The sequence below is a fragment of the Coregonus clupeaformis genome, unplaced genomic scaffold (assembly GCF_020615455.1).
Source record: "Coregonus clupeaformis isolate EN_2021a unplaced genomic scaffold, ASM2061545v1 scaf0443, whole genome shotgun sequence".
Taxonomy (NCBI): domain Eukaryota; kingdom Metazoa; phylum Chordata; class Actinopteri; order Salmoniformes; family Salmonidae; genus Coregonus; species Coregonus clupeaformis.
In genome coordinates, this window is record NW_025533898.1 from 286,467 (window position 1) to 301,667 (window position 15,201).

The 15,201-nt window shown below is 40.4% G+C and overlaps 1 protein-coding gene across 1 annotated transcript; it reads right to left on the bottom strand.

The window, feature by feature from the left end:
- Nucleotides 1–5,543: 5,543 nt before the first annotated feature.
- Nucleotides 5,544–13,197, bottom strand: LOC121532994 (keratin, type I cytoskeletal 13-like). Its single transcript, XM_045215449.1, has 8 exons — nucleotides 12,467–13,197; nucleotides 9,501–9,629; nucleotides 7,713–7,795; nucleotides 7,326–7,482; nucleotides 6,728–6,964; nucleotides 6,204–6,424; nucleotides 5,958–6,046; nucleotides 5,544–5,837 (listed from the first exon to the last, which is right to left on the bottom strand). The coding sequence occupies exons 1-8, from the start codon at nucleotides 12,773–12,775 to the stop codon at nucleotides 5,731–5,733; spliced, it is 1,332 nt and encodes a 443-aa protein (XP_045071384.1). The 5' UTR covers nucleotides 12,776–13,197; the 3' UTR covers nucleotides 5,544–5,730.
- Between the last annotated feature and the right edge of the window lie 2,004 nt (nucleotides 13,198–15,201).

Consider the following 15,201-nt stretch of genomic DNA (forward strand, 5'->3'; position numbering starts at 1 on the left):
TTGTAGTATCTGTATGGTCAGCACAGAAAAGCCAAGTCCTCATGTATCAGTGGAGGCTGGTGAGGGGAGGACGGCTCATAGTAATGGCTGGAATGGAATGGATTGAATGAAAGGTTAGCAAACATATGGAAACCATGTGCTTGATACCATGACATTCATTCTGTTTCAGCCGGTACTATGAGCCATCCTCTGATTTAAATTGACACTAGCCACCACTGCTATGTATGAGTCAGTAAAAGTAATTGGCAGATCTGAAGTTGTTTCAAGTAACAATGGCTTTTCTACTACTTACTTAAACTGCATACTATTTAGAATGCACTGCTTAGTAAAAACGAATGCAGTACGCAACTAATATCAACATACTATGCTCATCCATGCTGCGAAGGCATCATCTAATGATCAGTTGCTTTGAATCCTGTGGTGAATTATTATTAATGAACTGTAGAGTTTAATGGACTATGAGGTAGAACTGGGTTAATCAAGAGCATAAAGTTAGAGTTCTTTGTTACTGGGCCAGGAATTGTATTGGGTCATTTAATTTCACTGTGTGGGTGAGTAGAGAGGGATTCTGCCCTAGGGTCAGATTGCTTGCTCTTACTTAGATCCATGGTTGTCTTATCATATCAAAGACTGAAACTGGCTTGGGCCGTTTGTTTTTCTCTTCGAACACAGTGAAAAGAGCCAGGGTTCAACAGAGTTTAAACTAAACATGAGTGTTTTTGCAAGATAAGGATTGATTGATTGTAGTACTCTGAACTTAATGAAAGTTGAGTTTAGCCACTCTCAGAGACAAAGGAAGTGGGCGGAGCAATAAAAGAGCTGGAAAACTGAAGAGGACTATATAAGATGGAGGGAGACCGTAAGGGGGTGTGCCATTCTGCAGACTGGTATCGGCTTTGTTGAAAACTTTTATAAAGTCATTTCATGATGCAACAAAAACTCTGTAAGACCTTATTTGTAATAAAGTATAGTGGTTAATTTCCACAACAATCCCGCCATTCTGATTATCAGCTGTGGTCAAAAACATGTAGGTCTCAAAAGACGGTTCTCTTCCTCAGTAGTGTGCAGCAAATTCTACTAGATGAAAAGCCGAAATCAGTACATCCTACAATTTAAAGCATACTACATTTCTGAAATTTCACATACTGTATAACGTTCTATTTTCGCATACTCAAAATGCCTACTATTTAGAACACTGGAATGGGTATTCGGACACGGCCCTTGAAACATTTTTCGTCATTAGGGGAGACGGTCAAGGAGACGGAACAGAGTCTAGAGGAGCTGATGGCTCAGATGAGGAAAATATAGCTAGGACCAGAAGACACCTCTGTTTTCAGACAACCCTCATAGGCTACGTCACAAATGAAACCCAATTCTATAGAGTGCACTACTTTTGACCAGGGCCCATTCTGTTAAATTAGCTTAAGCTTGAAGTAATGGACCAGGTACATACAAATGTTAGCTGTATAATTAACTGTGCTTATGTATCACCTGTTGACCGAGAGGAAAGATTGTTGTAACACTCGGAATTGAATAAGTAATCAATCACTGCATTATGGATGCAATTACTACGACTGGATTGAACTTCTAAAACGTTTTGAATGATGGTGAATGAGGCCCAACATTTCTCTGCATGACAAACCTGCCTTTACTGTATCTGCTCCATGTCTAGCTCTGGTCCAGGGCCTAACATGTGGTTTGAGCCTTAATAGCTCAAGCTGCACATAACGCCCTGGACCAGAGCTACTCCATGTCATACTCTTAGCTGTTTAAACTGATATATACACTACCGGTCAAAAGTTTTAGAACACCTACTCATTCAAGGGTTTTTCTTTATTTTTACTATTTTCTACATTGTAACTACATCAAAACTATGAAATAACACATATGGAATAATTTACTAACCAAAAAAGGGTTAAACAAATCAAAATATATTTTATATTTGAGTTTCTTCAAATAGCCACCCTTTGCCTTGATGACAGCTTTGCACACTCTTGGCATTCTCTCAACCAGCTTCATGAGGTAGTCACCTGGAATACATTTCAATGAACAGGTGTGCCTTCTTAAAAGTTAATTTGTGGAATTTCTTTCCTTCTTAATGCATTTGAGCCAATCAGTTCTGTTGTGACAAGGTAGGTGGGGTATACAGAAGATAGCCCTATTTGGTAAAAGACCAAGTACATATTATGGAAAGAACAGGTCAAATAAGCAAAGAGAAACGATAATCCATCATTATTTTAAGACATGAAGGTCAGTCAACACAGAACATTTCAAGAACTTTTAATGTTTCTTCAAGTGCAGTTGCAAAAACCATCAAGAGCTATGATGAAACTGGATCTCATGAGGACCGCCACAGGAATGGAAGACCCAGAGTTACCTCTGCTGCAGAGGATAAGTTCATTAGAGTTACCAGCTTCAGAAATTGCAGCCCAAATAAATGCTTCACAGAGTTCAAGTAACAGACACATCTCAACATCAACTGTTCAGAGGAGACTGTATGAATCAGGCCTTCATGGTCAGATAATGAATTTAGTACTGAAAGCAAAAGCTACAGCTAGTTGCACTGCAGTGCATAAAATGTGGTGAGTAGTTGACTCAAAGAGAGAGAAAGACAACATTTAAACAGTTTTTACAAATTAATTTATTCAGAAATGAGAGAGACTGAGAGCTGTATTTCGTTTTATTTTTAATTTAATTTTTCACTTTCATTACTTAGCTATCAAATGCAGCTAGCTAGTTTAACCTACTCAAACACCTGGTTCAAACAGAGGGAAGCTATGTTAACTAGCTGGCTATGGCTATCCAAGCTTTTGGTTTTGTTAATTTGTTGCCACCGGGGCCCACCGGTATAACTGCTAAATTGCTTACTGTCTGTACACTGTACTACATTATTTTTGCGGGTTTACTAACGCATTAGTTCTATTAGCTATGTTGACTATGATGTTGCTTTAGCTAATATGGTAACAATGATGTAGGCTGTGTTTTTTGCCTGGTCACAGATAGCTGATGTGTTGTGCATTGAAGTCCACAAGCAAATTGAAAAGGTGAGAGAAGGAAAGCACAAAGATGCGAGAATGAATGCAACGTGGCCGCTATGAAAGTGATCTGTGCTTACGTGTGATCAGGGGTATATTCATTCCGCCGATTCTGTTGAAAAACCTTTCTTAAACGGAAGCAAACGGAACAAAAAGGGGATAAACATACCTGAATTTGGCCAATAGAAACTCTCGTTTGCAACTGTTGATTACACCCTAGATCAGCTAGATGCAGGCAAGAGTGGGCAAGGCGGTATTGAATGTGTCACTGTATGTCGCCTCAAATGTTTTCTCTGGACCTGTGTGCACCTGCATTGTAAACTTTCATTCATAGACTAGCTTGTAGCAACCGCATGATGGGTAAAGGGAATATTCGAGCATCATGTAGAAGCCTAAACCTATCGAAGTTACATTGAACTGGGTGAATGGAATATGAATGACAGTCATCCAATATGCTGTAATAGAAATAAGGCCATGCTCATTAAAAAAATTGTCGTCCTCCCTCATCTTAAACGGCACTGACCTCCACTGCTGTAAAGATGTTTCTTTCAGCTTTTTAGTTGACAACAACACACCCTCAGTTATGATATCAGTGTCCTGAAATGCATTGACATCTAGATTTTATCAACAGCCAAATGGATCATGTAGCGTCGGTGTCGTAAACCTACAGAACATAAACTTTAAACACGTCATAGAGTACAGAGAACATACATTGCTTGTGATCCTGGGAGTTTACAATGGAGCTAAAATAGCTTTATAATGGCTGATGACGCAAGTAATATTTTCCCTGATGTCACTTATGTAACTGTAATAATCTGTTTCCACTTTTAATTGGGCTGGCCAAAGATGTTTAAATGAGAGAAATGCCACCTGGTGGCAACGAATGGAACAACGGGAAAAACACATTCAATAAATAATATTCAATTTGCCATATGATAGAGCCATATACAGTGGGGAAAAAAAGTATTTAGTCAGCCACCAATTGTGCAAGTTCTCCCACTTAAGAAGATGAGAGAGGCCTGTAATTTTCATCATAGGTACACGTCAACTATGACAGACAAAATGAGAAAAAAAAATCCAGGAAATCACATTGTAGGATTTTTTATGAATTTATTTGCAAATTATGGTGGAAAATAAGTATTTGGTCAATAACAAAAGTTTCTCAATACTTTGTTATATACCCTTTGTTGGCAATGACACAGGTCAAATGTTTTCTGTAAGTCTTCACAAGGTTTTCACACACTGTTGCTGGTATTTTGGCCCATTCCTCCATGCAGATCTCCTCTAGAGCAGTGATGTTTTGGGGCTGTCGCTGGGCAACACAGACTTTCAACTCCCTCCAAAGATTTTCTATGGGGTTGAGATCTGGAGACTGGCTAGGCCACTCCAGGACCTTGAAATGCTTCTTACGAAGCCACTCCTTCGTTGCCCGGGCGGTGTGTTTGGGATCATTGTCATGCTGAAAGACCCAGCCACGTTTCATCTTCAATGCCCTTGCTGATGGAAGGAGGTTTTCACTCAAAATCTCACGATACATGGCCCCATTCATTCTTTCCTTTACACAGATCAGTCGTTCTGGTCCCTTTGCAGAAAAACAGCCCCAAAGCATGATGTTTCCACCCCCATGCTTCACAGTAGGTATGGTGTTCTTTGGATGCAACTCAGCATTCTTTGTCCTCCAAACACGACGAGTTGAGTTTTTACCAAAAAGTTATATTTTGGTTTCATCTGACCATATGACATTCTCCCAATCCTCTTCTGGATCATCCAAATGCACTCTAGCAAACTTCAGACGGGCCTGGACATGTACTGGCTTAAGCAGGGGGACACGTCTGGCACTGCAGGATTTGAGTCCCTGGCGGCGTAGTGTGTTACTGATGGTAGGCTTTGTTACTTTGGTCCCAGCTCTCTGCAGGTCATTCACTAGGTCCCCCCGTGTGGTTCTGGGATTTTTGCTCACCGTTCTTGTGATCATTTTGACCCCACGGGGTGAGATCTTGCGTGGAGCCCCAGATCGAGGGAGATTATCAGTGGTCTTGTATGTCTTCCATTTCCTAATAATTGCTCCCACAGTTGATTTCTTCAAACCAAGCTGCTTACCTATTGCAGATTCAGTCTTCCCAGCCTGGTGCAGGTCTACAATTTTGTTTCTGGTGTCCTTTGACAGCTCTTTGGTCTTGGCCATAGTGGAGTTTGGAGTGTGACTGTTTGAGGTTGTGGACATGTGTCTTTTATACTGATAACCAGTTCAAACAGGTGCCATTAATACAGGTAACGAGTGGAGGACAGAGGAGCCTCTTAAAGAAGAAGTTACAGCTCTGTGAGAGCCAGAAAACTTGCTTGTTTGTAGGTGACCAAATACTTATTTGTGATTTTCTGGATTTCTTTCTTCTCAATTTGTCTGTCATAGTTGACGTGTACCTATGATTAAAATTACAGGCCTCTCTCATCTTTTTAAGTGGGAGAACTTGCACAATTGGTGGCTGACTAAATACTTTTTTTCCCCACTGTAAGAGGTATAAGGTAACATGAGTAAATTACATCAGTTATCATTCAGCTGATGCAATCCTGCCAAAAGGGAAATATTACAGTGTGCGACCATGACATATATATAGAGACGAGGCTTGAACCCCCGTTTGCAGGGGTATGTGTGGTCCATTACCACTTCACCAGATTCCGGAACTATCTGACCTTCTCAGTTTATATCCTGGACCTTCTCATCAACTGAGGTGGACACCACCTTCCCATCCACCATCTCCTCCACGATCACCCTCACACGCTTCTGCATGTGTGGGTTGTACTCTGTGGAAAGAGACACAAAACAGGAATTCATTAATTAATTAATTGTGCGTATGATGGGTAACAACACTTGATTCTTTCACTGATTCATTCATTTGATTAATTATTCTCCTGCTTGCTCACCTTCCACCACTTCCTGGACATGTTGTACTTCCTGGACCTTCTCAACCATGATCACTTTCCTGACCTCCTGTCGGGTCTCCACATGCCTACTGGTAGATACACAGGGGAAGAACACTTCCGGTCAGCTAAACTCACCAACACACATCTTGATCTTCTAGTTTGCAATGAGGTTCCAATAAGCAGCTGTCATCTCCCCCATCCCTTCCCCCTCCCTCTCTTTCCTGCCCCTCCATTATCCCCTCTCACCTGAGTCCCTCTCCATCCAGCAGCCTCCTGTACTCAGCGATCTCCATCTCCAGACTGATCTTGATGTCCAGGAGGATCTGGTACTCGGGGGCCTGCGGCTGGATGCTGACATTGAGCTGCTGCAGCTCCTCCTCCATGCTGTTGATATGAACCTGCAGCTGGCTCAGCTGGGAGCCGTAGCGGCCATTTATATCAGTGATGCTCTGCTCCAGGTACCCCTTCTAGGAATGTGTTTATGTTTGTAAGGGATGAAGAAGATGGAGAAGGAAGAAAGGAGAGGGTAGTAGAAATTGATGAACAGGGAGATGAAGAAGGGTAGAGATAGATTGGTGCGCATAAAGGAGTTAGAACACCTTGACATTACACCACAGTGGAGGTCTGAAAACATCTAACAAACGTTGATTTTGGACTGTAATGTTCCTTTAAGACATAAAGGAATTCCATATTTTAGGAACAGAGATAGGGTAAAGACAAATGCTATATGTTAAGGGATGCTGATTCACTAAGATGGTTTGATATCATACCTGAGTGAGCAGGCCATGCATTTCAATCTCCAGGCTCTGGAAGGTCCTCTTCAGGTCGGTCACCTGAGACTGAGACGTCTTCACCGCTATGGGGCTGGTGGTGATCTGGTTCTTCTCCACCATGCCCTCATACTGGGTCCTCATCTCCTCCAGCACCTTGCTCATGTCCACTGAGGAAGAACAGTCCATCTCCACATAAACAGCACCACACTGCTGTGTCCGCATCAAATGCATCTCCTAACAACAGGAAAAGGGGGACAAATTGTGTCATAATACCTGGGATTTGTAGTTTACTTATATACAGGGAAGGCTAAAAGTATGTGAAAACAATGAGTTACTGTATATTTGAGTACTAATAACAGTGAAGTTGCCCTAGATTTGTTGTGGGTGAGTTTTGCCCCCTTGTGGCCAAACATGGAAAGGTCTCAAACCCACTGAGAATTAATAAATACATTCAAGTGCAAAAACATTGCAAAAACTAAAGGGGGAGCCAGGGTGTCCAAATGAAAAAAACACGTGGCTGTCCTGGCACATTGACACTTCAGCCAACAGCACAAGCGTTAAGACTTGAGTGTGTGAGGAGAATTGAGGAGGTTACCTCCTCATGGTTCTTCCTGAGGTAGACCAGCTCCTCCTTCAGCCCATCAATCTGCATCTCAAGGTCTCCTCTGGCATGCGTAAAGCTGTCTAGGACTCCTCTCAGACGAGCCACATCCCCTTCCGTCATCATACGCATTTTAGCCTCCTTCTCTAACCTATACGGGTTGAGGAGAGGAGAGAGCTTGATTAGTTCCTTCTCACAACAAACCAAGATACAAATTGCCCAACAGTATACTGATCCATAGCCCCTGCCTACCCCCATAAGCATTTCTGTAGATCTGGGAGGATTGGATGTACTCAATCTCAAACCTATAGGCCAAGAGCTACAAACAGAAACAGTACACTCACAGAAGCTGTGTACAGTACAGAGAGGAAGTGCACCTACTTCATCTTGAAGTCATCAGCTGCAAGTCTGGCTTTATCCACACACAGGATCATCTGAGAGTTCTCCATAGACCTGGCATGGATCTAGGAACAGGAGGACAGCCACAGTCAATGGAATGTAATAACAGTGTCAACTATGTATGGGATATAATGTGTTTAGATCAGCAGATCTGGGTCATATCTATTGTTCATTCATATACAACAAGGCACAGTTTTTCAACGATCAACAAGATAAATACTGAGACAATAGGAATTACTCCTCTAATCTAGGAAAGTATTCAGACCCCTTGACTTTTTTCACATTTTGTTATGTTACAGCCTTATTCTAAAATGGATTTAATAAATAAAAAATCCTTCGCAATCTACACACAATACCCCATAATTACAAAGCTAAAACAGGATTTTTTACATTTTTGCACATCTATTAAAAACAAATACAGAAATACCTTATTTGCATAAGTATTCAGACCCTTTGCTATGAGACTCGAAATTGAGCTCAGGTGTATTCTGTTTCCATTGATCTTCCTTGAAATGTTTCTACAACTTGATTGGAGTCCACCTGTGGTAAAATAATTGATTGGACATGATTTGGAAAGGCCCACACCTGTCTATATATGAGGTTCCACAGTTGACAGTGCATGTCAGAGCAAAAACCAAGCCCTGATGTCGAAGAAATTGTCCATAGAGCTCTGAGACAGGATTGTGTTGAGGCAAAAATCTGGGGAAGGGTATCAAAAGATGTCTGCAGCATTGAAGGTCCCCAAGAACAGAGTGGCCTCCATCATTCTTAAGTGGAATAAGTTTGTAAACACGAAGACTCTTCCTAGAGCTGACCACCTGGCCAAACTGAGCAATCGGGGGAGAAGGGCCTTGGTCAGGGAGGTGACCAAGAACCCGATGGTCACTCTGACAGAGCTTTAGAGTTCCTCTGTGGAGATGGGAGAACCTTCCAGAAGGACAACCATCTCTGCAGCACTCCACCAACCAGGCCTTTATGGTACAGTGGCCAGACGGAAGCCACTCCTCAGTAAAAGCCACATGACAGCCCGCTTGGAGTTTGCCAAAAGGCACGTAAAGACACTCAGACCATGAGAAACAAGATTCTCTGGTCTGATGAACCCAAGATTGAACTCTTTGGCCTGAATGCCAAGCGTCACGTCTGGAGGAAACCTGGCACCATCCCTACGTTAAAGCATGGTGGTGGCAGCATCATGCTGTGGGGATGTTTTTCAGCGGCAAGGACTGGGAGACTAGTCAGGATCGAGGCAAAGATGAACGGAGCAAAGTACAGAGAGATCCTTGATGAAAACCTGCTCAGGACCTCAGACTGGGTCGAAGGTTCACCTTCCAACAGGACAACGACCCTAAGCACACAGCCAAGACAATGCAGGACTGGCTTCGGGACAAGTCTCAGAATGTCCTTGAGTGGCCCAGCCAGAGCCCGGACTTGAACCCGATCGAACATCTCTGGAGAGACCTGAAAATAGCTGTGCAGCAACGCTCCCCATTCAACCTGACAGATCTTATGAGGATCTGCAGCGAGGAGTGGGAGAAACTCCCTATATTCAGGTGTGCCAAGCTTGTAGCGTCATACCCAAGAAGACTGAGGCTGTAATCGCTGCCAAAAGTGCTTCAACAAAGTACTGAGTAAAGGGTCTGAATACTTATGTAAATGTGATATTTACGTTTTTTTTATATATATACATTTGCTAAAATTTGGAAACAATGTTGATTCAACCAGTGTGTGCCCAGTGGGTAGCTACATTAAAACTACATTTCCCAGAAGTACCTTGTTGCGGATGTCTGCGATGGTGGCATAGAACCCACTGAGGTCCTTCTTGTGAGTCGGTGATCTCATCTCATAGAGCTCTTTGATCTGCAGCTCCAACTTGCTATTGGCTGCCTCTAGAGAGTGCACCTGTGTACACAGGGAGTGGAGGGAATCAGTTCAGTTCATGTGTCTTTCCGAAATAGGACCTATGGGTGCCATTTGGGGCTCATCCCATCACGTTATGTGAATCAGTGCACTCCCATAACATAATCCCCAACATAATGGAATTTAAAATAAATGATCAAATCCTGCTGTCATTGTCCTCATCAGTGGTGTAAAGTACTTCAGTAAAAATACATTAAAGTACTTCTTAAGTAGGTTTTTTGGGTATCTGTACTTCACTTTACTATTTATATTTTTGACAACTGTTATTTTTACTCCACTACATTCCTAAAAAAATGTATGTACTTTTTACTCCATACATTTTCCCTGACACCCAAAAGCACTCATTACACTTTGAATGCTTAGCAGGACAGGAAAATAGTCCAATTCACACTCTTATCAAGGGTCGTCCCTACACAAACGCTTTGCTTGTAAATTATGTCAGTGTTGGAGTGTGCCCCTGGCAATCCGCATAAAAATTTTAATAAATAATTGTGCCGTCTGGGTTGTTTAATATAAGGAATGTGAAATTATTTATACTTTTACTTTTGATACTTAAGTATTTTTGAGCAATTACATTTACTTTTTTGATACTTAAGTATATTTAAAACCAAAGACTTTTGGACTTTTACTCAGGTAGTATTTTACTCCGTGACCTTCACTTTTACTTGAGTCATTTTTTATTAAGGTATCTTTACTTTTACTCAAGGATGAAAATTGGGTAGTTTTTCCACCACTGGTCCTGATTATGTATTTAGGAATGCGTTTATAACAGGTGTGTCTTTTAATAATAATGAGACTTCTCCTTGGAGCTATACAGGCAAACTATAGGTTACTGTTTCTTCTCAATAGCAATTTTACAATTAGAAAAGTTAATGATGGAATAAATCGTTTTTAAAAAGTTAAAAGTTAAGTAAAAGTGTTTATATATATATACAGTGGGGGAAAAAAGTATTTAGTCAGCCACCAATTGTGCAAGTTCTCCCACTTAAAAAGATGAGAGAGGCCTGTGATTTTCATCATAGGTGCACGTCAACTATGACAGACAAATTGAGGAAAAAAAATCCAGAAAATCACATTGTAGGATTTTTAATGAATTTATTTGCAAATTATGGTCGAAAATAAGTATTTGGTCACCTACAAACAAGCAAGATTTCTGGCTCTCACAGACCTGTAACTTCTTCTTTAAGAGGCTCCTCTGTCCTCCACTCGTTACCTGTATTAATGGCACCTGTTTGAACTTGTTATCAGTATAAAATACACCTGTCCACAACCTCAAACAGTCACATTCCAAACTCCACTATGGCCAAGACCAAAGAGCTGTCAAAGGACACCAGAAACAAAATTATAGACCTGCACCAGGCTGGGAAGACTGAATCTGCAATAGGTAAGCAGCTTGGTTTGAAGAAATCAACTGTGGGAGCAATTATTAGGAAATGGAAGACATACAAGACCACTGATAATCTCCCTTGATCTGGGGCTCCACGCAAGATCTCACCCCGTGGGGTCAAAATGATCACAAGAACGGTGAGCAAAAATCCCAGAACCACACGGGGGGACCTAGTGAATGACCTGCAGAGAGCTGGGACCAAAGTAACAAAGCCTACCATCAGTAACACACTACGCCGCCAGGGAGTCAAATCCTGCAGTGCCAGACGTGTCCCCCTGCTTAAGCCAGTACATGTCCAGGCTCGTCTGAAGTTTGCTAGAGTGCATTTGGATGATCCAGAAGAGGATTGGGAGAATGTCATATGGTCAGATGAAACCAAAATATAACTTTTTGGTAAAAACTCAACTCGTCGTGTTTGGAGGACAAAGAATGCTGAGTTGCATCCAAAGAACACCATACCTACTGTGAAGCATGGGGGTGGAAACTTCATGCTTTGGGGCAGTTTTTCTTCAAAGGGACCAGGACGACTGATCCGTGTAAAGGAAAGAATGAATGGGGCCATGTATCGTGAGATTTAGAGTGAAAACCTCCTTCCATCAGCAAGGGTATTGAAGATGAAACGTGGCTGGGTCTTTCAGCATGACAATGATCCCAAACACACCGCCCGGGCAACGAAGGAGTGGCTTCGTAAGAAGCATTTCAAGGTCCTGGAGTGGCCTAGCCAGTCTCCAGATCTCAACCCCATAGAAAATCTTTGGAGGGAGTTGAAAGTCTGTGTTGCCCAGCGACAGCCCCAAAACATCACTGCTCTAGAGGAGATCTGCATGGAGGAATGGGCCAAAATACCAGCAACAGTGTGTGAAAACCTTGTGAAGACTTACAGAAAACATTTGACCTGTGTCATTGCCAACAAAGGGTATATAACAAAGTATTGAGAAACTTTTGTTATTGACCAAATACTTATTTTCCACCATAATTTGCAAATAAATTCATTAAAAATCCTACAATGTGATTTTCTGGATTTTTTTTTCTCATTTTGTCTGTCATAGTTGACGTGTACCTATGATGAAAATTACAGGCCTCTCTCATCTTTGTAAGTGGGAGAACTTGCACAATTGGTGGCTGACTAAATACTTTTTTCCCCCACTGTATATATATATATTTATTTATGGGGTCAATTTACTGTAGACTACTGCATTATCACATTTAATTTAACATTGTGGATCATATTCATGAAAGGGGTTGTTTAAAACAAAAATGTATAAATGTATGGGGTCAATTTACTGTAGCCTACTGTATTATCACATTTAATTGAACATTGTGGATAGTATTGATAAAAGGGTTTTTTAAAACAAAAATGCTTGATAACAATGATTAAAGATAATTTGCTCATAGCTTAATCTCCGTCCACATCCCCGTCACACTTCCTTACCTTTTCCAGGTAGGTGGCCAAACGGTCGTTCAGATTCTGCATGGTATGCTTCTCGTTGGCGCTGATAGTGATCTGGCCTGGCCAGTCCATAGAGAAAGAGGATTGAGAGATACCGGTGCCGTATCCCCCCGCACCTCCGTATACACTCGGCGCGCGACTGCTCCCAAGAGATGACACGCTCATACGGGACCTACCGCTTCCCAAACCGTTGGAAAACTGCATCCCACCGGTAGAACTGAGGCCACTCGAACCGACACCGCTACGTGAGCTGTAGCTACGGCTACTATTGCGACTGGCTACAAAAGACATGGCGAGAGATAGTCTGGCGATGCGTCCTGGGAGGTTAAAGTGCGTTTTTCCGAGTGTGAGGCGACATGTAAAATACCCCCTTTTGTGTCCTCGAGCTTCTTATACAGTTGGATTAAGCATGATTGACTACGTCACCACTATTCCTTGGAATGAAAGTGTATCTAATTGTTTTGTTAAGTAGGTGGGTACAGGGCTTGCAACAACTATGTAACAAGAGACATCAAGTCACTAAGGAATTTAAGGGAAATTAATTGTTCAGTAAAGGTTGTGGTTTATGAAGGGCAGTGTGTTTGACAGGTATAGACTGACAAATCAGACAGCTTGTGATTCTCTGGAAATTCACTGGATGTGTTTTCAGATATCCATTTTCAATTACATTTTGGTTTGTTTACTGAAATTGGCAATGTTTTTAATATATTTTTAATATATAATTGGCAAGGATTTGTAGGCTAAATATTGTATTTGTTATGTTATTATTTTACCTAACTAAAATGCTCTCTCAATCACTTACATTTGATGATTTTCTATAAATCTATCCATTTGAAAAAATGGGCAGTAACAGTCATATTTTTTGAAATGTAGATTACCATTATGATCTGTTCATAAATTCAACACATTCAATTGTGTTACTTCATCTACTCAGTATACTTGCGGAAAACAGCCGGAATAAATTGAACAGTTTCATTCCAAAACGCTATATATCCATTTTCAGAAATGTTGGTAAATTAGATTTTATTGTTTAAAGAAATTCTGAAAGAGATTGGTGTGTTTTTTCACTATCTAATGAGGTTGTTCAATGACAAACATGTATTTGTAAATTTCTATTTTTTTATATATTTTTTAGGGGGTAGATCAGCTTTAATAATGCAGATAGATTGTAACTTCCATCAATTTAATTGTCTGCATCACTTCCAATCACCCATATGTTTTTTTCTCTCGCAAATATATATATATATATATATATATATATATATATATATATATATATATATATATACACACATACATACATACATATAAATATATCTACATACATATATATACATATCCTTTAAAAAATATATATTTCCCTTTATTACTTTCCAACCTCACCACACCTTCCCTAATTGGAGTAAACTAGTGAACAACAATGCTGAGAACTCTACTTCCAGCTTATACATACTATATATATTTTATGGACACAGTCAATTTTACAATAATTATATTTTGTTTGTTTTTACTCCTGAACTCCGATCATTTTCATGATGTCCATCTGTTTTGCTTCTATATGCCATATCTTTCTAACTGTGCTCTTTCACAAAAGCTCTCAACCTATAACCTATATACTTATTTTGGACACAGTATGCTTTACATTAGTTATCTTGTTGTTATTAGTTGTTGTTAGTTGTTATTAGTCCCATCCTTCAACTCCATTCAACACCACCCATCATATATTTTTCAACTGTACTGTGATGTTTTACAAACGTTCTGAACCCTTCTATTCTCATTGTTTCTACAGAATGTAAATTGAAAATAAACATTTTTGCTAAAAGCATTATTATATTATTGATCAATTGACTATGACTTTTCAGATCACCCAGTAGTGCTATCTGCAGGGTTAGCTCCAGGTAAATATTGCAATCCTTTAGCCATTCCTGGACCTGTGTCCAAAAACATGTATTTGTTAGTACTGCTAGGTTTCACACAGTCAATTGTAACAAATAACTACATTTTTTATAAAGAAATGTACGAATGATACATTTGTGACATCAATATTTAATAATGTTTTACAAAAAAATATTCAATATAGTATTATGATATCTGTATGTAGAACATTTACATTTGAAATTTTAGTCATTAGCAGATGCTCTAATCAAGAGCAATTTACAGAACGTGCATTCATTTTAAACTAGCTAGGTGAGACAACCACATCCCAGCTAGCACATAACGTTCTGAGAACCATATGTTTCTTACAGCTTGGTGAGAGCGTGGTTGTCCTATGGTTTATTGCATACAACCTTCCCATAACGCAGAAAAATGTTTGCGACCCCACCATGTAAAAACAGGGGTGTAATCAACGGTCAATGTTTACTTTTTTAATTGGGAGTATGACAGTCTATGATGTTATTTTCCCCCCAGTCTGATTTAGTGCCTGGTCTTGTCCATTCTGTTCTAATGAGGCGAGTGGGCATTGTAGAGGGAAACATAAGACATATGTGTTCCTGGGAGTCTTGTCTTTCAGTGATGGGGTCATAATATTTTGTAGCTTAAACAATTCAAAAGATAGTCACATTTTTGGGAAGAAAACAGAAACCGCTCTGTTTATTACCACCGCATCTGACATAACCCCAGTTCTATGAACCAAGCACAATCATTTGTATTCATTTCAGAGTTTGTCTCCCCATTTAATAATCAGGCGACCCGTAGTTTGTGAAACACTGCCATAA